This window comes from Pseudorasbora parva, chromosome 16 (assembly GCF_024679245.1).
Source record: "Pseudorasbora parva isolate DD20220531a chromosome 16, ASM2467924v1, whole genome shotgun sequence".
Lineage (NCBI taxonomy): Eukaryota > Metazoa > Chordata > Actinopteri > Cypriniformes > Gobionidae > Pseudorasbora > Pseudorasbora parva.
Genome location: NC_090187.1, coordinates 42,533,610 through 42,554,983, shown reverse-complemented (window position 1 = coordinate 42,554,983; position 21,374 = coordinate 42,533,610). Strand labels below are relative to the sequence as shown.

Genomic DNA, 21,374 nt, shown 5'->3' with positions numbered 1-21,374 from the left:
GAATAATTTCTCATCTGGACCCTTAAGGTAAGCATGGATTCATTAGGCAGATTATAAACAACCTTAAGGGTCTTTAATTGCTTCGAACACAGCGTTTGAAAACATTCCAATGATACATTTTATCTTTTTGTATAGGAAGCAGATGTTCAGGTGTGTGTGTGTGTGTCTGTGTGAAAGTGAATAGGTTGCAAGACAGCGAGTCTTATCTTATGCTGCACTTGGGAAGGATATTGTCACATTATTAAACCTACATCCGAGCAGCAAAACCGCTGGTCTTATGACATGATAGAAATGGTGCAAAGACCCGAATACTGTTACAGCAATGGTTAAATATAGAAAGTCAATGTTTAAAAAGATTGCAGTTTGGATCGTTGTTTGTTTGGTGAGTGTAAGCTTTAGTGAGCTTCATCAGAGCGCCTACAGTCAGCCTGAGAGGAGATCAGGAGATATTGTTGGGACCTGCTGGGTGCCGGCCGGTGAATGTAGAGCCTGAGAAATGGTTTGATGATAGCAATTTTCTTTCCTGTCTGTTGACATATTTCCTGTTGCAGCAGGACATATTGGAGGGCATGGGGAAATATTACTATTGCTTATCAGAGGTGGGTCATATTATTGGGATGGGATTTTCTTATTGTAGACCATTTTATTGTACAAAAAACGGGGGTGCACAATACACACTATTTAAAAAGTTTGGAGTTGGTAATGAAAAAAACCTTATGCTCACCAGGGCTGCATTTATTTGATAAACAAATACAGTAAAAGCTATAATATTATGAAATATAATTATAATTTAAAATAATTATTGGAATATTTGGGAATATATTGTAAAATGTAATGTGATCAAAGCTGAATTTATCATCATTACTTCAGTCTTCAGAGTCACATGATCCTTCAGAAATCATTCTAATATCATGATTTGATGCTCAAGAAACATTTATGATAATTATTAATGTTGAAAACAGTTGCTGCTTCTTAATATTTTTGTGGAAACTTTTTCTTGGATTCTTTGATAAATAGAAAGTTCAAAACAACGGCATTTATTTAAAATATTTTTTAACATTATGTCTTTACTGGCATTGTTTTAATCAATTTAATGCATCAACAAAAATATTAATTTCTTAATATTTTTGAAAAAAAGAAAAGAAAAGAAGAACAGTCAGACATATCAGTATTGGTTGATAAATGTGACCATATAATGTTATTTAATATAAATAAGCTGATAAATTATAGTTAAAGGACCCCACATTATGTTAAATACAAATAATATAACATGTAAAATCCAATGTAAAATGTAAGATCCATTTTCTCACTATATATACGGTAAAATACTTTTGTTTTTAATCATTGCAGACATTTTTCTGCATTATTTGTTCATCTTTGAACATATAAGAGAAAGTAGACCGTAATGGCATTTATAATTGATGTATTTTAATGGTTTATTTATTTATTTTAATAGTTATTCTCCCTAAATAAAATTAGTTTGGACAGAATTATAGAGTATAGCATATAAAAGCATATAGAGGACACTTAAATCTAAATCTCACCTTATAACTTGCCTTATTTATATAGCGCTTCATTCAATACAGAGCAGCTTCACAGTGAGTGATACACAAGACAAATTCTGCTCTAAAAGACTATAGTCATTATTCAGCTCAATTCAGTTCAGTGTTGATTCATTTAAGTTCAATAACTGTGTAAAGATCATCAAATATTGAACAAGCGCCGTCAACGTCCAGCTCATCCAACAGTACAGTCAAATGGACTAATATCAACTAAATTCTTCAGTAACGTTAACTAGCATTGACTTACATCCAAGGCTTGCCATGCCCAACCCAAGCCGGCCCTGCCCAGCCCTACAGCCGGACTCAAGAGCTCAGCCAGATCTGGTTTCATCCTCAGCACGAAGAGAGGTTATAAGAGAGCCTGGAGAAAAGAAGACCACACACACAGAGAAAGAGCAGGAAGCTCTGACCGTGAGTGAGTCTCAGACAGGACGCTACTCATCTTTTGATTGAGCGGTCTCAGCGTACTGTGATTAAACCCAGACCCCCACGGGCTCCCCCGGGGCCCTGTCGGCCATGATCGCGGCTCGCAGTAGTTCGGTGGGTCGCGGGGGCCCCGAGGAGCCCTCCAGGCACCGCAGACAGTCAGCTGCTTCTCTGGCAGGGCACCGCGGGCATCGCAGCTCTCAGGAGAGCAATCGTGACAGCCATGCTCAGATCCGGCAGGCGGCGCTGCTGCGGGCGAGGAGAGCCTTTCTCATCAGGGAGATGGAGACCAGCTGGTACTTGAAGCTGTGTGGCCGGGCCAGAGAAGATAGTGTTGCTTATGAGACTGGCATGCCTTACCGGTGAGTCCTGAACGCACAGCGAAGGGCAGCAGCGAGAATAACGTGCGAGAAACCCGGTGCAGTTTTGTGTGTAATCTCGGGTATAAGATTATCTGTCTCTTTCCATGTTTCTTAACATTGTAAGAAAGCAAACACAAAGGGGTTTTATTGCTGTTGTGTGTGAGTAAAACACAAGCAAAGTAATGAAAACCTGAAAGTGTGTTTTTTAGTACATTTATTTTAATAAGCTGTGTGGCCGGGCCAGAGAAGATAGTGTTGCTTATGAGACTGGCATGCCTTACCGGTGAGTCCTGAACGCACAGCGAAGGGCAGCAGCGAGAATATCATGTGCGAGAAACCCGGTGCAGTTTTGTGTGTATAATCTCAGGTATAAGATTATGTCTCGCTCCACGTTTCTTAAAGTGGTGGTTCTGTGTTTTTTTTCTAGGCTTGGTTGTGTTTATGGGGTGCAGTATAACATGTCTTAATCTTCTTTTTTTTAAACGCCGTGTTTTTCTTTTGTTTGACCTTTATTCCACACCGCTGTCTCCACTGTCCTCTGAACGGCTCATTTGCTTTCTGCTTCTATGAAGCCCATCCCTCCGGAAAACACAATGGTCTTAGATTGGTCAGATGGCCAAATGTAGTTTCCTGTATTTTTATTGGCTGAAGTGCCAAGCACAGGTTGTCCGGAAACGCTACGCCCCTTCCCATTACGGGCAGAAGTCACATCTGCGGAGACTGGCAAGGGTTTATGATGTCACCAACCCAGGAATAAGCTTGTTGTAGTCCAAACCGGCCGCTTTTGTAGGCAATAAACTGCCATAACTTTAAAAGACAATATCTCCGTTTGCATTGAACTTTCAGCGCTGTAACTTTGCAGAGACTGTTTATGCTCAAGCAGCGACGTTACACACTAACTAAAGTTAAAAAAGTCAGATCGCATGCAACCACCCCTTTAAGTAAGAAAGCAAACACAGAGGGGTTTTATTGCTGTTGTGTGTGAGTAAAACACAAGCAAAGTAATGAAAACCTGAAAGTGTGTTTTAGTACATTTATTTTAATAAGCTGTTGCGGACTGACATTTGTTCATTAAAAACAAACAGGTCAGGGTCTTCAGTGAGGTATCTAATTTTTGTGAATAAAATGAAAATATGCGTTTGACAAATATACAATAAAAACGCATTTTTCAGGCAAAGATAAAGTTATGAAAATGCTTTATTTCCCCTCCCAAATTAAAATGTAGAAAGTAATGTAATGCACAAGCATATGCATATTATATTAGTGTAATAATACTCAGCGCACTAGTATATACACTACCATTTAAAAGTTTGGGGTCAGTACGATTTGTTTTTTTAATGAAATGAATACTTTTATTCAGCAAGGACGTATTCGTTTGATCAAAAGTGACAGTTAATACATTTATAATGTTACAAAATATTCTATTTCATAGTTGAACATTATAATCATCAAAAGATCAATATTTTGATCAAATAAATGTGGCTTTGGTGAGTTTTCTTTCAAAACATAACATTGTACAGTCCCCAAAATTAAAATGTAGAAAGTAATGTAATGCACAAGTATATGAATATTATATGAGTGTAATAATAGCCTGCCCTTACGAAAGGAAAATATATTTACCAATATATTTTGTTGGAATATATTTTAATATATTGAATAATATATTGATGGTATTATAAAATATATTATATATTCATGCAATATATTGCAAAATATACAAATGATTGCCGCTTTCAATATATTGCAATACATTGGAAAATATAAATATTAAATCCCATATATGTGAATATATTGCATGATATTTTCAAATATATTGCAATATATTTTTGTTTCGTAAGGGAGGGCAACTACCATTTAAAAGTTTGGGGTCAGTATGATTTGTTTTTACAAGAAATTAATACTTTAATTTAGCAAAAATGCCTTAAATTGATCAAAAGGGACAGTTGGGACATTAATAATGTTACTAAAGATTCTCTTTCAAATAAACGCTGTTCTTTTGAACATTATAATCATCAAAATATCAATATTTTTATCAAATAAATGTGGCTTTGGTGAGTTTCCTTTTAAAAACATTTTTAAAAAAATTGTACAGTCCCCAAAATTGTGAAGAGCAGTGTACAGTAATATGAAAATATACTGATGAAGTAATAGACCAGATTTAATACGCATCCCTGTCACGTCTCTACTTACCATGAGTTCATGACCTGGGAAATGTTGAAGACCCCTGATCTTTCCTGCAGTTATTCTCAGCTGTCCTATGACTGTGTGAATTAGACTTTGATAATCTATGGGAAAGTATGTGTAAACATGATCTCTATTCTTAGCGCACGTCTTCTTTCTGTCTTACTTTCTGATTGAGGTTAGGTTGAAACCCGAGCATGTCAACACCGCAGTCTTTGCAGTTTCAGGCCTTTGACCCTCAAGCTCCATGAATTACTGACATTCTCACCTGTGCGCAAACTAACATCACACATTTCCCACTGGAGACGAGTTCTCTTTAAAGGGTTAGTTCAACAAAAAATATAATTCTGTCATTAATTCATCAAACCCGTAAGACTTTCATTCATCTTTGGAACACAAATTAAAGGGGGGGTGAAACACTCAGTTTCAGTCAGTGTCATGTCAATCTTGAGTACCTATAGAGTAGCATTGCATCCTGCATATCTCCGAAAAGTCTTTATTTTTTTTATAATTATATAAGAAAAATGCGCTGTTCCAAGTCTTTCCGAAAAAAGCCGAGCGGGTGGGGGCGTGTCGTGTGGGTGGAGCTAAATAATGACGTGTGCAGCAGCGCGCTGCTATTGTGTTGAGTTGAGTCGAGTGCGTCGTAAAGCTGTCATCCCTAACAGCGGGGAAAAAACTTTATTCAAAATAAAAATATGGCTTTTAATCAGATACAGCCATACATCTATGATCCGGAATCAGACCCAGAGGCTGCAGTTGAACAGGAGCAGCAGCAAAAACGACTAGAGCAGGACGTCTCTATGTGGTACGATATACACTAACTATATAATATGCTTAGCGGCTTGTGTTATTTACATATTTATACTTGAATTATATCGTCGTATTTTTGTCTTTGAAGGTGTACATGTGGGAAGTGCAGTTGTGCACGTGTGTTTGTGTGTTTACGCGTGGTTTGTGTAGACAGGTTAAGTTAGTGTTTACATAGATAGACACGGAATAGTAGCGCATTTGAATGAAGAGCCGCGCTTATTTAGTTCAACATATTTCCCCCCTCTTTGTGGTTTGTTGAGTGCTTTTACAATACACAAACATAAAGTTACACATATAGTGGCCAGCTAAACAAATGTACACGCACTACACATCACATGCTCCATTGATCAATTTCTATATATAGTAATATATATAGTAACTATACGTGATCATGTTTGGGCTACTTGATGAGCATAGGCAAAAACACAGACATTTGAAGCAGTATCACTCACCGCCCGCGGTTCTAACGTTGGGACTGCTCCATCCTTCAGCATTAGGCGATTGGAAAATCCTGTGTCAAGCTGGGCCTTGTTTATGAAACAGTCGGCACCGAAATGCAGCGAACAGATATAAACATTCGCGCAACTCAGTTGCTGATCCGGAAAAGCAAATTACATCCACTGTTGCCTTACCGCGGGGTTTTGGGGGAATCTGTGCAGGACTGTCTTGGTCTGGCAACCAAAAACGCACTTTTTGATGTCATTGTTAATTGTGCACATCACCTGTGCAGCGCAGCCTACGAGCGCTTTGATGGGCATAGCCTGTTGCTTTCGCTCTCTCCCTCTCTCTCTCTCACGCTCTTCCGGTAGAATTGTCCGTAAGGCCCATACAAGGAAATTCCGCCCCCACTAACGTCAAAGGGGACGCATGATCGCAAAAAACTTGCCGAAACTTATGACTAACCGGAAGTAGTATTTTTGACAAAGAAATACTCCCATCAAACGTCCACCTTAACTTTTGAAACTTTGTCTATGTTTAGTATGGGATTCCAAGTCTTTAACAGTGTAAAAAGATCAGTATGCATGAAACAGCATTTCACCCCCCCTTTAAGATATTTTAAATTAAATCTTTCCGTCCCTCCATGGGCACCTTTGCAACTACCACTATGATGCTTCAAAAAGTTCATAAAGAGTTTGTAAAACTAATCAATATGAATTAAGCGGTTTAGTACACATTTTCTGAAGACACACGATCACTTTATATGATGAACATATTTAATTTAGGGTTTTATTCACAAACATTGTTCAACTCACAAACGGAAGATCAAGCCTGTTCACTTGACATGCAAGAACCAATGAGGTTCATTCTCGTATTACGCAGCACATATGAGCTTCTGTTTATGTTCTCTGATCAATGTTTATATAGAAATAAAAGCTTACATTCAATCTGTCCATCATATAAAGCGACTGTGTCACATATGGCTGAGTTTTACGGACTCTTTATGAACATTTTGAATGTCATGTCATAGACATGAGGGTGAGTAAATTGATGACAATTTCGAAATTTTTGGTGGACCTATCCCTTTAATATTCCTGTTATTTCTCATAGACCGCAATGAGAGCCAATTGAGATTTCATCATATGAAAGTATGCAAACAAAATTTCAATATAAATTCAAGCATTTCTCATGAAATTCTTTCAAGACCAAATTATCTGAGCTGTACTCTTCATATTCATGTCATTCATTTTATAGCTGTACTGAACATCAACATTAGTCTTGTTTGCTTTTATTTTCCTAAGGAATTCAACAAATAATGCAGCACTGGCTGGTTAATTAGATATTCCCACACCACATGAGGGCCAAAACTGGGATTTTTGTGAGCGTTTGAGGAATTTTTTTTTCTAACTCTCTTTTTTGACGTTTGATATTATGTGTGTTCCACCCCAAATCCTTTCATACATCGTACACATCTCTTTTACCTCTTCTGGCAGCCTGTCCTTGAGCTGATTTTGCTTTTATGTCCTTAAGAAAATGAAGCATGCAGATAATGCTAATGGGTTTGAAGCCAGAGGCCCATGGTTGTATTATGCGAGAACGCGGTCGCTTTTTATTCTGTTTCTCTTATGGCTGAAAGTTTATCTGCTGAAATAGGTCTCTAGACATAGGTGGAGCACAAGACAGACAGGGAGATGCATGGCATATTTAGTCTCATCATGTTTTGTGCTAATTTACTACAGCTTTATAATTACAACGACAATAAGCATTTATAATTAACTAGAAATATTCAGTTTGCATTTACTAAAGGAAAATTGTATTATTTTGAAACCTGAAGCCAAATACCTATAGCTCACTATTGATGCAAATATTCATTATTGAATTTCTTAAAATTTTTTTTTTTTGCTGATGCATTTTGGTGCAAAATGTTTCTTTTTGTCATATGTTTATAATTGTAATATAAATCGATATCCCCCCCCCCCCCCCACACACACACACATATTAATCGGTTTTGGAGTAATGTGTGAATTGCTGAAATATGTTTTGTGGCACAGTTATTAAGTCTGTATTCTTCAGAGAATATTTTGTTAAGTTTTAATGCCTGTAGGGAAAATCTATAAAAGGCAATTAAAGATATTTAAGTGGTTGCAGTGAGAACTTTGATGGGGGGATTGATCTGCCAAGTTTAATGACACGGTTATTATAGCCTTGTTCTAAAATGAAAACACTTATCTTGAGTAAACATTCTTTTTAAAGTATGTTTTTAGAAACGGTGGTTGCATAATGTGCGTGTGAAAACTGCATACAAATGTTTTTAATGAACAAATAATGATTCACCAATAATGTTTATACCAAATTCCAAATTTATGGGAAAAAATTAAGAACAGCTAAAACCGCGCATACACTAAAATCACATACTCTGGGTGGCTTTTGTGTTGAGATGATAAGATGAATATACATTTTAAAATGGTATTTTCTGCTGCAAGGTTTTTCTGTATAACAATGCAGATATGTGTATGTGGCTAATGATGTGTGTGGGTCTGAATAAAAGTAGTTCATTGCGTTTGAACTGGTTTTGAGGATGGCACACTTGCTATTGCTTGAGGATATTGCTGTGTGTGCTCTCAGATGAGAACACGTCTTTAGAGAGCATGTTTGTTGAGAGGGACAAAAAGCTAAAAGGAAATGGTGTGCAGAAACTCAAATATGGAGGTAGCCTGGATGCCAGCCGAACCTAGCCCCGCCCACAACATTTTTAGGTCGGGCAGTTCGGTCTGGGCTCGCTCCATAGAGGAGTAATTATCTCCGAACAGAAAATGTTCGGACCAATGAAATCATCAGGGTGGGCTTTAGACGATGACGGACAGATGATAAACAGTAACGTAAACATCACGTTATCAAAGAGGCTTGGATTATATTTGTTTGAATCCTAAACGGAGAGCTTGTTCATATCTGCATCACCTTCACAAATTCGGACAAAAAAAACGCGGACTTGGCAACACAGTGCAGTTGAGCCCTGTTGACGTCGCTTCGTTGCTCTGATTGGTTGTAGGTCTATCCAGTCGAGGTCTTTCCTGGTTTGGTTGAAACACGCCTCATAATCACAGCCCAATGGAGCAGTTTCAGACTCATATTCTGACTAGAATTGAGTATGACCACGTCAGGCTAATATGGAGGTGGTTGGGGCGTATTTTATGCACATGACTAACCTTGGGCTAGCGGTCACTCATTAAGAATATATACATTAGTATTTCAGAATACTCCAAATCAATTAACATTAGAATGAGGTTAAGAACAAATTCATGTGGTAAGCATGTGTTGTGAGTAGGGATGTACTGATATGAAAATTTAGTCTGATAAACGATAATTCTTTATATTTGAAAGCCAATAACCAATATATTGGCTGATAAATCTAAATCCACATTTTTAGATTTTTTACATTTTTTTTACATTTTTGAAAGCCTGATTACAAAAACAAAAGTCTCTCCATTAAAATCCATGTCCCAAACACACAATAATGATGTTCTCATTATAATTTTATGTAGCCTATATGACAGACTTGACCATATTTTCCTTTTTGAAGTGATTACAATCATATTTCAAGCGTTTCAAACCCATCATGGTGAATAGTGTGCACCTAAATTGTCTCAACTGAAGGAAATAATACATTATTTATCGGCTTTAATATATCAGATACATTTTCTTATCGGCCAGTGGCTGATATATTGTGCATCCCTAGTTATGAGCGCCTGTGCATACTTACAAAAATAATCCATGCAATTATTAGTGAACGAGACCCCATCTATATCTTGAAGCTGATAGTGTGACTGATAAACAGTGCTGGGTAGATTACTTACAAATTGTAGTTTGGTTACTGATTCTAAATTACTTAATCCATTACATTACACATTTAGATAATATAATCTAACTACTTTTAGATTACTTTTGACTTAACATTTATTTGAATAGGATAATCTTGTACCATATTGATTAGGGATGCATCGATATGAAAATTTTGTCTGAAATATCGATAACCTACAATTCTTTATATTTGAAAGCCGATGATTGATATATTGGCCGATAAATCTAAATCCAAATTTTTGGATAATATTTGAGAGCCTGATTACACAAACAAAAGTCTCAACATTAGAAGCCATGTCCTAAGCTCACAATTATGATGTTCTCATTATAATTTGATGTAGTCTACATGACAGACTTGCGCTGCACATGTTGCACTGAACTATATTTTTCTTTTTGAAGTGATTCCAATCATATTTCAAGCAATTCAAAAACATCACAGTGAACAGTGTGCATCTGAAGTGTCTGGAGGAAATAATCCATTATTTATCAGCTTTAATATATCGGTCAAATGCTATTATCGGTCCGATAACAATAGCATTAAAAACACCGATACCGATATGGTGGCTGAGATATTGTGCATCCCTTATATTGATATAAAAATAGAAAGAGGAAGAAAATATATTCCAACAACATAAATTGCATTCAATACTTTACATCAGGGTTTCTCAGACTGGGGTTCGTGAAGGAAATGCATGTGTTTGTGAGGGTAAATGTAAAGCTATTAATTAAATAAAAAAAGTATGTAAGCAAATTTAAAAGATAGCTAAGAAGTAGTAGGGAGAATCAATGAATTATGAATAATTTACTGGCATTGTGAAAATAACATGTATTTTAAAAAAAAAAGTAACTGTAGTCTGATCATGTGTATATTAAAATGTAATGTAATCTAATTACCAGTAGGGTGGCAAAGTTTCATGAAACTTACCAGAACTTTTGTAAAGTTTTTAGAAATGTTCAGCCCCTTTGCAACCCTTATTACAAGTTCTTCATTTTTGTATTTGTGAATCTGATTAAGTAATCCAGATTACATGTAATCAGTTACTGTGACCTAGAAACACTGGAGCCGGAGTAGGTTATAGCTTACCAATTCAAGTTTTTAAAGGGGGGGTGAAATGCTGTTTCATGCATACTGATCTTTTTACACTGTTAAAGACTTGGAATCCCATACTAAACATAGACAAAGTTTCAAAAGTTAAGGTGGACGTTTGATGGGAGTATTTCTTTGTCAAAAATACTACTTCCGGTTAGTCATAAGTTTCGGCAAGTTTTTTGAGATCATGCGTCCCCTTTGACGTTAATGGGGGCGGAATTTCCTTGTATGGGCCTTACGGACAATTCTACCGGAAGCGCGTGAGAGAGAGAGAGGGAGAGAGCGAAAGCAACAGCCTACGCCCATCAAAGCGCTAGCTTGTAGGATGCTGGACAGGTGACAATTACACATAGCACATAACAATGTCACCAAAAAAGTGCGTTTTTGGTTGCCAGACCAAGACAGTCCTGCACAGATTCCCCAAAACCCCGCGTTAAGGCAACAGTGGATGTAATTTGCTTTTCCGGATCAGCAACTGAGTTGCGCGAATGTTTATATCTGTTCGCTGCATTTCGGTGCCGACTGTTTCATAAACAAGGCCCAGCTCGACGCCGGATTTTCCCAATCGCCTAATGCTGAAGGATGGAGCAGTCCCAACGTTAGAAGGGTGAGTGAGACTGCTTCAAATGTCTGTGTTTTTTTTAGTCCGCTTACTGTCTACACAAACCACGCGTAAACACACATACACGCGTGCACAACTGCACTTCCCACATGTACACCTTCAAAGACAAAAATACGACGATATAATTCAAGTATAAATATGTAAATAACACAAGTCGCTAAGCATATTATATAGTTAGTGTATAACTTGTAACTTACCACATAGAGACGTCCTGCTCTAGTCGTTTTTGCTGCTGCTCCTGTTCAACTTCAGCCTCTGGGTCTGATTCCGGATCATAGATGTATGGCTGTATCTGATTAAAAGCCATATTTTTATTTTGAATAAAGTTTTTTTCCCGCTGTTAGGGATGACGCACTCGACTCAACACACAGCGCGCTGCTGCACACGTCATTATTTAGCTCCGCTCACACGACACGCCCCCACCCGCTCGGCTTTTTTCGGAAAGACTCGGAACAGCGCATCTTTCTTATATAATTATTAAAAAAATAAAGACTTTTCGGAGATATGCAGGATGCAATGCTACTCTATAGGTACTCAAGATTGACATGACACTGACTGAAACTGAGTGTTTCACCCCCCCTTTAATGGCTCACTTTTATTCACGTTTTATAGAGGAATTCTGCCAAAGCAATCTGATCACTTTTAGTCCTTTATTAATAGTTTTATGTTTATGGCAGCCTCTGTCAGCAGTAAACCATGCATTTCTTTCTTCTCATGCTGTTAACATTAAAGTGCTAATAAGCTGCAAGTGTTCAGTCATAATTAATCTCACGCAGATCAGATTTAATAACAACAAAAGCTGTGAGTTAAAGGACATATATGACACCACCAGTGGCCTTAACTCCTAAAATGATTACCCTTCCAGCAGTGCTTTGATCATTTAATCCAAGTAGCAATGCAATTACAGATAATTATCTTTAAAGGCAAATAACAATGTGAGGTCCGACAACTCGACCCTTATTAATGCATCTCAAGCTCAGACACTGATCATTTGTGCTTTAGAAATGGAGCAGAAATGTATGCTTAAACAGAGACAATGAATGGCTAACTTATAAAAAGAGGGTCCTGATTTGCCTTAGGTTTCTTCTTGGATATATATAGTTTATTGCACAGCTCTCTGGAATACTTGATTCTGATTGTTGGAATTCTGCGCTCAGATGTTCGTATAATTTTAAGGCGATTTTCTTGTCTGGCTAAAATCACCAGACCAAGCCCAATTTAAAATTTAACATTGTTCTGTGGAGTCTACTCTGTATTTTCTACAGCCCAAGAGGAGTGATCAACGAGCATAATTCAAATGACTATGTATGCAATTGGATAGTCCTTCAACCAATCAGACCACAAGAGGCGTGATCAACGGGCAACGACCCGTCGCTTCTCTATCTCTCATCATCGTGTTAAACCTGCCAATAGCGTTCCAGGTGGATAAGCCAGTCTGTAATTGGTTCCCGCAAAAGTGTAACAGAAGCAGTAGAAATGAATGTACAGGTTCCATACTGAGTTGCCGGGCGAAATCAAATCACCGGCAGATCAGGCTGTGAGGCCATCCTTAAAAATATTTTGGTTTGCAGTAACAGTAAAAAAAATTAAAAAAAGGGTCGGTAGGTAGGTCTATATTTTTTTTTCCAAATTTTAATACAAAAAAAAAAGTACATTTTTGGTGATGGTGATTACGTAGGTATGAATTTAAACAAATTGGCATATCGTGACATCACTGACTGGGTCTTCAAGCCGTGCCTTCGGGCGTGTAGGCTAATTGCAGGCTATATAGACCACAAACAAATTGAAATATTTGTCAAAAACATGTTTATTGCATAAATTTCCGGTGCATTCTTAAAGAAAAGTGTCCAACCACCAGCTAGCTGTCATTGACTCAAAGCTGTCAACCCTCCCTTTTTTTCCGGGTTTCTCACGTATTTTAGCTCTTTTCCCGCTGTCTTCCCGTTTTAGTATTTTCCCGTGATATGTTTCTTATTTTTACGCTCGATTGTGTAAAAAGGGGTCGTTTTACGCTCTATTGTGAACACGCAACTATCTGTGTCTGTCTCTGAAGTGGCTTCTACTTCTTGCCAGACCAACGCATCTGGTGATACAGACTAGTGCATTTGAATATTAAAAAGCAAAAAGTTGTTTTTATGAATTCAATTAATTAAGTCTATAACCAGCTATTTAATCAAGAGCAGTGAGTGAGTCCTTATCTTTTGTTTGACAGAGAGCAGTAAAGGCTACTGCCCCTTTAAGACCTAATACAGAGATATGCATCGTCTTTCTCAACTGTATAAAGTTCTCTTAAGGCATATACAGACTGTCTGATGGATACTCATCAAGATCGACATGTTGACATACTTTTTGTGTGAGTTTATCCGTTCAAACGCAAGACTTGAAAGAACTCAATATTTGCGCGCTGTGAGACGTGCGCGCGCTGCGCAAAGAGACAGATCTTCTCTCACTGCAGAGGGTTCTCATTCGCGTCTTCTGGCGAATATACTGAGTGATGATGGCGAAAATGACTGGTCATACGGCAGCACTCGCATGCATTGAACACAGTTTACAAAGATAGACCGTTTTGCCCACGTTTTCTTTTATTATCGCTGTTGTAGTGTACGTGTATCCATCGACAGAACCATACATAAAGCATTATTTTTCAAGTTACAACCAGTGCCGCCGCTCGCACCACGCGCTGGGGTTGAGCAGAACACACGCCACCCATAGCAACGCATTATGACAACGACATTTCAGACTGACAGAGACAAGATAAACGGCTTTTCCACCATTTGTTACTGTTTTGTACACGTTGTTATATTAATTATAATTCAAAATCTGTTTTATTCGCCACAATATAGTAATGATAAATGTTGAGGGGGCACTTTTGATTCATTTTCAAAAAGGACAGGGGCTCAAAGCCCTCCCCTCTGCAGTGCACTTGCCTGGTGTGTGTAACGTGTCCATGGTCCTCCTGACTCCTATCACACAATGCGGCGAAATCTCCGACAGGGCTTTAAAACGTTACAGTGAATGAGAGTATGAGCCGAGCCGAAACGAACGCACGTGCTGGCCATAGTGTGACATCCGTTAACCATAGTGTAAACATAGATGACGTCACGGGTTTTTCTATAAACGAAAGAACGTAGCCTTCGTTTGTATGGCCCAGGCAATTTATACTTTTATAATACTTACTAAAATATAATTCATATTATTTTATTACTGTTGTATTAGTTGTTTGAAAAGTAAAAAAAGAAATTGGTCGGTCTTAAAGCCAATTTACAACCGGCAAGTCGGTCGGACTAAAAGGGAAAAAAAATAAAAAATTGAGTCGGCCCTAAATTGACAGGGTCGGTCGGGTTACGGCAAACAAGAATATTTTTAAGGATGGCCTGATTACCCAGTCTAGCGATATTCTACATTGCAGTGCAAGTTTTCATGTTTCCCTAGTCTTTTTCACTTGTAAAATTTTGTCTAAATTAATTAAAAATTAAATTCAGAGCGATAATCAAACACAGATGGAGTCGACCAAATCCATCAACACCCCGAAGCTTCAGTCCTGTATCTCATCCTGGGTTGACATTTCATTCAGAAACATAAGATAGTTTTGATTTATATGCTGTTTAATCTTGATGATTACATTATTTTACATATGCATATGATTACATGTGATATCGCTTATTTCTGCTTCTTTTTCATCTGTGCTTAGTTCAGTAGATTCTGTTCTCTTTCAGAAGATGCGTAATATCCATTTTGGCACTGTAAATAAATACCACAAATGCAGTAATGTGAGCCATCATTTAATTTTTGTGGAAATTTTCCACATCTCTTGGAGGATTCTAGTGTGCACCAGTTGGGTGAGTTGTGTTCATGAAGATATGCTATCTTAGCATTTATCTTTTTTTTTCAAAATACTTCAGGCCCAATGTAAAGTTTTTTGAGGCCGCTAGCTTGAGTACCTCTGTAAATGAAAGATCTCAAGAATTGGTCGATATGGTAATGATGTATTGCATAATGCAATATTATTGTACAATAAACTTTCAGGGTGATAAAAAATTAATCTTCCTCGTGTTCGAGAGTAAGTTATCTGTTCTCGTTCATGAACTCTGTGCTCTTGGGAAAGTCCTGCAAGTGTGAAAATTCATTCGGGTTATTTATAGGACACCGTCTGTCTCCTGAAAATAAACTTAAACAAAAGCATAACTGACAACTACTACTACAGATGACCAGTCTTCCACCACCTTTAATCCTGAATGCACACAGCTACCCATCAATGCCTCGCTGTGGACTTCTCTTGATTTGTGATATGTGCATGACTTTGTCAGAGAGTGTGTATGGATTACTGTGTGTTTGTTGGCACGTCTCCATGGAATTCTGGCCGGGATGATCAAGCAGGCTGATATATCTAGATATGGGAAAGAAAGTCCTCATGCCTGTTCCAGAGGATTGTGGGAATGAGGTGATGTCATAGTTGTAGTTCCAGCACTAGCCCAGTGTCAAAGGTCGACTGTAGACTAGGTCTACTGTATCTGTGGAGGCATGAAAGAAGGATAAGAGAATAAGAGGGGAGGGAGAAAGAGAGGTGGAGCGACAGAGATGGAAAGGGTGGGAGAGCAGGGGGAGGGATGGAGGGAGAGATACAGGCAGGGAAAATGTCCCAGATTCCCATGGTGTTTATTAGAGAGTGAATCGACTGCAGTCAGATGTGCGACTGACAGTACGGTGAGCCCAATTCAATCAGAGGATATTTACAGGATTCTGGGAAACTTGATTAAAGAGGACGTCCAGGTTTTGTTTCTTCCAAGGAGCTGAAAGCTGAAGAAGTTTGTTTCCTGAGGGCCTGCTTGGACAGTGTATGGACGTGACTGAGAGAGATGTACTTGTACAAAGCCACTTGTCCTGATATCCCCACTCCAAAGCAGAAGGGTGGGCAGAAGGAGAAGGGTCAGAATCGCTGCGGGAAGCAGAACGCCGGCGCAAAACTTTATCCTCCTCTCGTGTGCCTGCGTTCCAACTCTCAGGTAGAAATAAAACATCTGGAGGAGTTCCTCAACGTACACGCACTCTCAATACAGGATTCTGTCCGAGCCAGGACGGGCATGGCCTACAGGTACACACCGAGCAAAGCGCAAAGAGTCCTCTTCATACACACCAAATCCATTCAGTCATGCCATTTCATAGACTCTCCTCTTTCTGTGTTTGGGTTTACTTGTCGTTACTTGTCTTCTGAATTTATTTAAAGCTCTCTTTTGACAGTTGTTATCGTATGAACTTTATCAAAAAACAAAGAAGTACTGAGAGTGGGAGGAAAGCGTCTTTTAAAACTCCTATGATGTGCTGTTCGCCTTTTCGCCCACATGTGGTTATACATCGTTTTCTCATCGGAGTGACGTTGCCAGATACCAGAGGAAGATGTTTCCATTGTTCTCATTAGTGCTCATTACCGTTCTGCACGTTTTTTTTATTCGCTCCCACAGGGAAATCAGGAACACTGATTGCCCCAAGTCAAAAGCTCTGGTTTCTACTGGTAATTTGTTCATTTAGCGGACGCTTTTATCTTAAGATGCTGTGACAAAAACGATTCATCCTAGGAGACAGTAACTTAAGATAGGCAATATAAAGTTCCAGAACTGCTCAGAAAACTACAGATCATTTTAGGGTCAGGTCTGATTTCCCTGATGTCTGTAAATCTTAATAAGTTGGCAAAACTCAAGAAATTTGAGTTGATCAGTTACATCAAAAATTTAAGATGATTTTAAAGTTTTAGCAAGCCTAACTGGATTTATATTTTGTACTTAGACACTTTAATTGCTCTGTAAATTAGCTTACTCAAATATTTAATTTAACTTAAAATGTTCATATAATCCTGTTATTGTGTAACCCAACATAACAGAAACTTCTAAATTAGGAGAACAACATATTAAACACGTCTAAATCCCTCAAATTATGCTATTTGAAAGGTTTCAAATGTTTTTTTCTGAGTCTCCTACAACTGTTTTAAAAGCATCAAGGGTAGAAAAACAACAACTATTCTCATAATATACATTGCACATTACATTTATGACCCTGGACTATAAACCAGTCATAGGGTACTTTTTTATTTTTTTATTGAGATTTATACATCATCCAAAAGCTGATTTCATTGATTCCATGAAGCTTCCCAGATGAATGGTTTGTTAGGATAGGACAATATTTGGTAGAGATATAACTTTAAAACTGGAATCTGAGGGTGCAAAAAAATCTAAATATGGAGAAAATCGCCTTTAAAGTTATCCAAATGATGTCCTTAGCAATGCGTATTATTACTACTAATAATAATACATCTTTATTATATACACACAGTAGGACATTTACAAAATATCTTCATGAAACATGAGCTTTACTTAATTTCCTAATGATTTTTGACATGAAAGAAAAATCAATATTTTTGACCCATGCAATGTATTGTTGGCTATTGCCACACATATACCCGTGAGATGCAGGACTGGTTTTGTGCTCCATGGTCAAACATTTCAATGATTCTCAAACGACTCGTCAATTGAATCAGTCTCTCTAATTTCCTGCTTTCCGCTATCCTGCTCTGCTCTGATTGGTCAGATGACTCAGTCTGCTGTGATTGGTCGACTCTGCTCTGATTGGACAGACAGTCCAGTCTGTTGTGATTGGTTTACTGCTTACAATAGATGTTGGAAGCTAAATGTCCATTATCATAACTATGTTAATGGGCATTAACATAACTTATTTACAACTCTGCAGAATGTTTACATTCAGAAGCAGATCTATTACACACTGCATGAAAGGGAATATTCCAAAAACCATAACAGGAGCACTCTTATCTTGCACAAAAAACATTATATGACACTTCAATTTAGTGTTTACTCTTCCTTTCTAGTATCATGGCAAAGCATGCTGGGAAATAGAAATCCCAGACCAGTTTCAGTTACATTTAAGTTAGTCTAAATGAAAAGAAACAAGTTCATAAAACTCAAAACAATGAAACAATTTGGATGATTTAACATGTGTCAGTTTGGTGAACTCTGAAAAAGAAAGTTCTAAAGATAGTTTTAAATTTGTTTAATTTAAACTTACCATACACAAACCGATATATTGTTTTGAGCATTTCATGTCATCAAATCTGCATTTTGTAATGTGGTCCATAAAGTTCAGCTTATCGTCAAAATTTTCCTGGCAGACCTGGATGGTGTTAGAGCTGGCTGGACGGCCAAAACAAAGGATTTACGCTAGCTTTTATTAGTCTGTTCATTTATTAGTGGTTTGCTTTGTGGTTTTGGCTGTCCATCAGGTTGTCCATCCCTCTCTGGGGTATATTCGGGGAATAGTCCCCCACGGGTCACTGCTGGAAAACCGGTGACATCATGAGGCAGTTTTGTCACACACGTGTTTCGGACAAACAGACAATAGAGAAAAACATGGTTTGAATTGGACTTCAAAGACTGAAGTGCTCTAGGTTGGAAGTGGACATATGTTTAGAGTCGCTGTCAAGACTCTGACATAACAGGGCTGCTCTACTTTCAGATAACATATGGAGTCTAAACAGGGCTGGAGGGCGTTTGGTTCAGCAACAGTGTATTTGAGTGGACTCTAAACTGTCTATCGCACTCTTCTGAGCTGCATGAAGGTCATTATAACTCGCTCTCTCTACACACAAGAACAAATGCACAAAAAGTGTTCACAACAAATAAAAGGAAAAATCTTTTAGAAATAAAGCTTACAGGGGCTTACTTCAGTGATTTAGCATTAAAGGAACTGTATGTAAGAAATGTATTTCAATGAATCATGTTATATGTTAATTTCAAATACTTCTATCACTGACAACAGTAGTCCGGCCAGGATATTGTCATTTAAAAGTTGTTGTTGCAGCCCTCAACTGATGTTGATGATGACGACATGTTGTGTTTTGGCCTGAAGCTCCGCCCTCCACCTATCGACCAATCATGAAGTCAGTAGCGTTTGGGCATCCGGGTTGCCAGATCTGCTCTAGTTACCTCAGCTGCAGCTACAAACGTTCCTGCTGATCCTGCAGCCAATCTGGCAACCTCGAGTCAGGGGAAGGGGGGTAAACCGCTCTACAGTCATTTGAAAGGGATTGCAGTACCAGTTTTGGCCACAATCTTACATATACTTCCTTTAAGCTTTATATTTAAACTGGGTCATTAATGTAGTAGAAATGTGAAATTATTTTTTAATTTGGTGCCTTCTAGACTTAGCCTGACAAGCCAGACCCACATCAAGATGTTTGGTCTGGAAACTCACCATTGACGGCTCAATCCGAGGGGCGGATAAACGGTTGTCTTTCAAAGCTCCCTCTGCACGCGATAGGATAGCGCTACACCAACCAGAGCAATGAAGGTGAAGCAGAGCTTGATGATAGATTAAACATTCGCCGTATCTGGTCGGCTAAACTCAGAACACATCTTCTCTTTTTAAGAATGACTTCAGTGCAGTTCTTTGTTCTTTTCTCAGAGAAAAGCTCAACTCCAAGTCTTCCGCGGTCAAAGCTGATTCGAAAGACCGCCGTTCGCCAGTTTCTGTGTTTACTAGAAGCACACAAACGCAACTCAGCCATCGTCATTATGGCCCCGCCCACCGACTCTATACACGATGTGATTGGTCCGGCAAGAGTTAGGGGAATACAGCTCAGAAGGGTATTGAGAGTTGCTAGACGATACTCGCGGGCAGATTAAATTTGCTGCCGCTAGGGTGCGTCTAGATTTCTAGGCTATTCTAGACTGAGAAAAGACAGAAAATGTATTTTTGTGTCATGTCGATGAAAGACAACAACTCTTAGAATGCACTTGCCCTACGATGCCACTCCCAAAGCCACTACTGGATCACTTTCCCACCTTGTTCATTTTCATAAAATCAGTTCAGTTAGAGAATAGACACTACAATTAAAAACTGAACGTGTGTGTTCAATATAATGTGAGTGAGCTGAGCGAGTGTCTCGGCACAAACGCAGCAGGAGTCAGATTACATTCATCATATGATGTAAGCGTGGGTGTGGCAGTCGTTCACAGCGCGTTCAGTCTGGAGCGTTTTCAGTACATGCCTTTGGAAGCTTAAAGGGTTAGTTCACCCAAAAATGAAATTGATGTCATTAACTCCTCCCCCTAATGTCGTTCCTCACCCGTAAGACCTCCGTTCATCTTCACACACAGTTTAAGATATTTTATATTTAGTCCGAGAGCATTTGCAAGTGTATACACACTATACTGTCAATGTCCAGAAAGGGAATAAAAACATCATCACAGTAGTCCATATGAGACATCAGTGGGTTAATTAGAGTCTCTTGAAGCATCCAAAATACATTTTGGTCGAGAAATAACAAAAACTACGACTTTATTCAGCATTGTCTTCTCTTCCGGGTTTGTTTTCAATCCTCAAATAAAGATTCAAATTGTTATGAATCAGCGTATTGATTCATGATTCGGATCGCCAATGTCACGTGAATCAATACGCTGATTCATAACCGTTTGAATCTTTACGTTTACATTTAAAGTGTCATGTGGTGTAACCAGCAAGAAAAAATTAATATTTGTTTACCTACAACTTTAATACATGTGTTTTAAGTGTTTTTTTAATCTAGCTTAAAATATGCCAAAAAAATTACTCGTATTCATTATGATTTCATAAAAACGTTTACTTTTTTTTGGTGTAGCCATTAAGTAAAATATAACATGTTCCTTACACCTTCAATAGATGCAAGTAAGCATATCTTAACAATGTTTTAAATAAAAAGTTACAAAAATGTGCAAGCTGTGAAACATTTTTATTGAATGCTTTTCTTAGAAATAATAAAATATTATGCCAAACTACTATCATCCACCAGGTCACAGGAAGACAAAGGCCTGTCAGTCAGTGATGTGTAATGTTAACGACTGACCTCAAACCCAAAAAGTCCACTGACCTCATCCCGATGCACTGTAAAAGTTGCACGTCAATGGCTGAAAACAGTTTCAAAGGGAGGTCACAGTGCACTTCAAGGCATCTCAGATCCACAACACTAACCGAAAATGAAA

At 38.2% G+C, this 21,374-nt stretch overlaps 1 protein-coding gene across 2 annotated transcripts in view; it reads left to right on the top strand.

Moving 5' to 3' along the window:
* The window catches only part of kcnab1a (potassium voltage-gated channel subfamily A regulatory beta subunit 1a), a 166,794-nt gene that overhangs the window by 8,295 nt on the left and 137,125 nt on the right, over nt 1–21,374 (top strand). Inside the window, exon 1 of one of the 2 annotated variants that reach the window (XM_067419093.1) lies at nt 16,022–16,444. The exons of the other annotated variant lie outside the window; for it this stretch is intronic. Coding sequence (XP_067275194.1) covers nt 16,209–16,444 — 236 coding nt within the window. The 5' untranslated portion in view covers nt 16,022–16,208. Of the gene's footprint in view, nt 1–16,021; nt 16,445–21,374 lie in introns of those variants that run through there. 2 annotated transcript variants of the gene reach the window in all.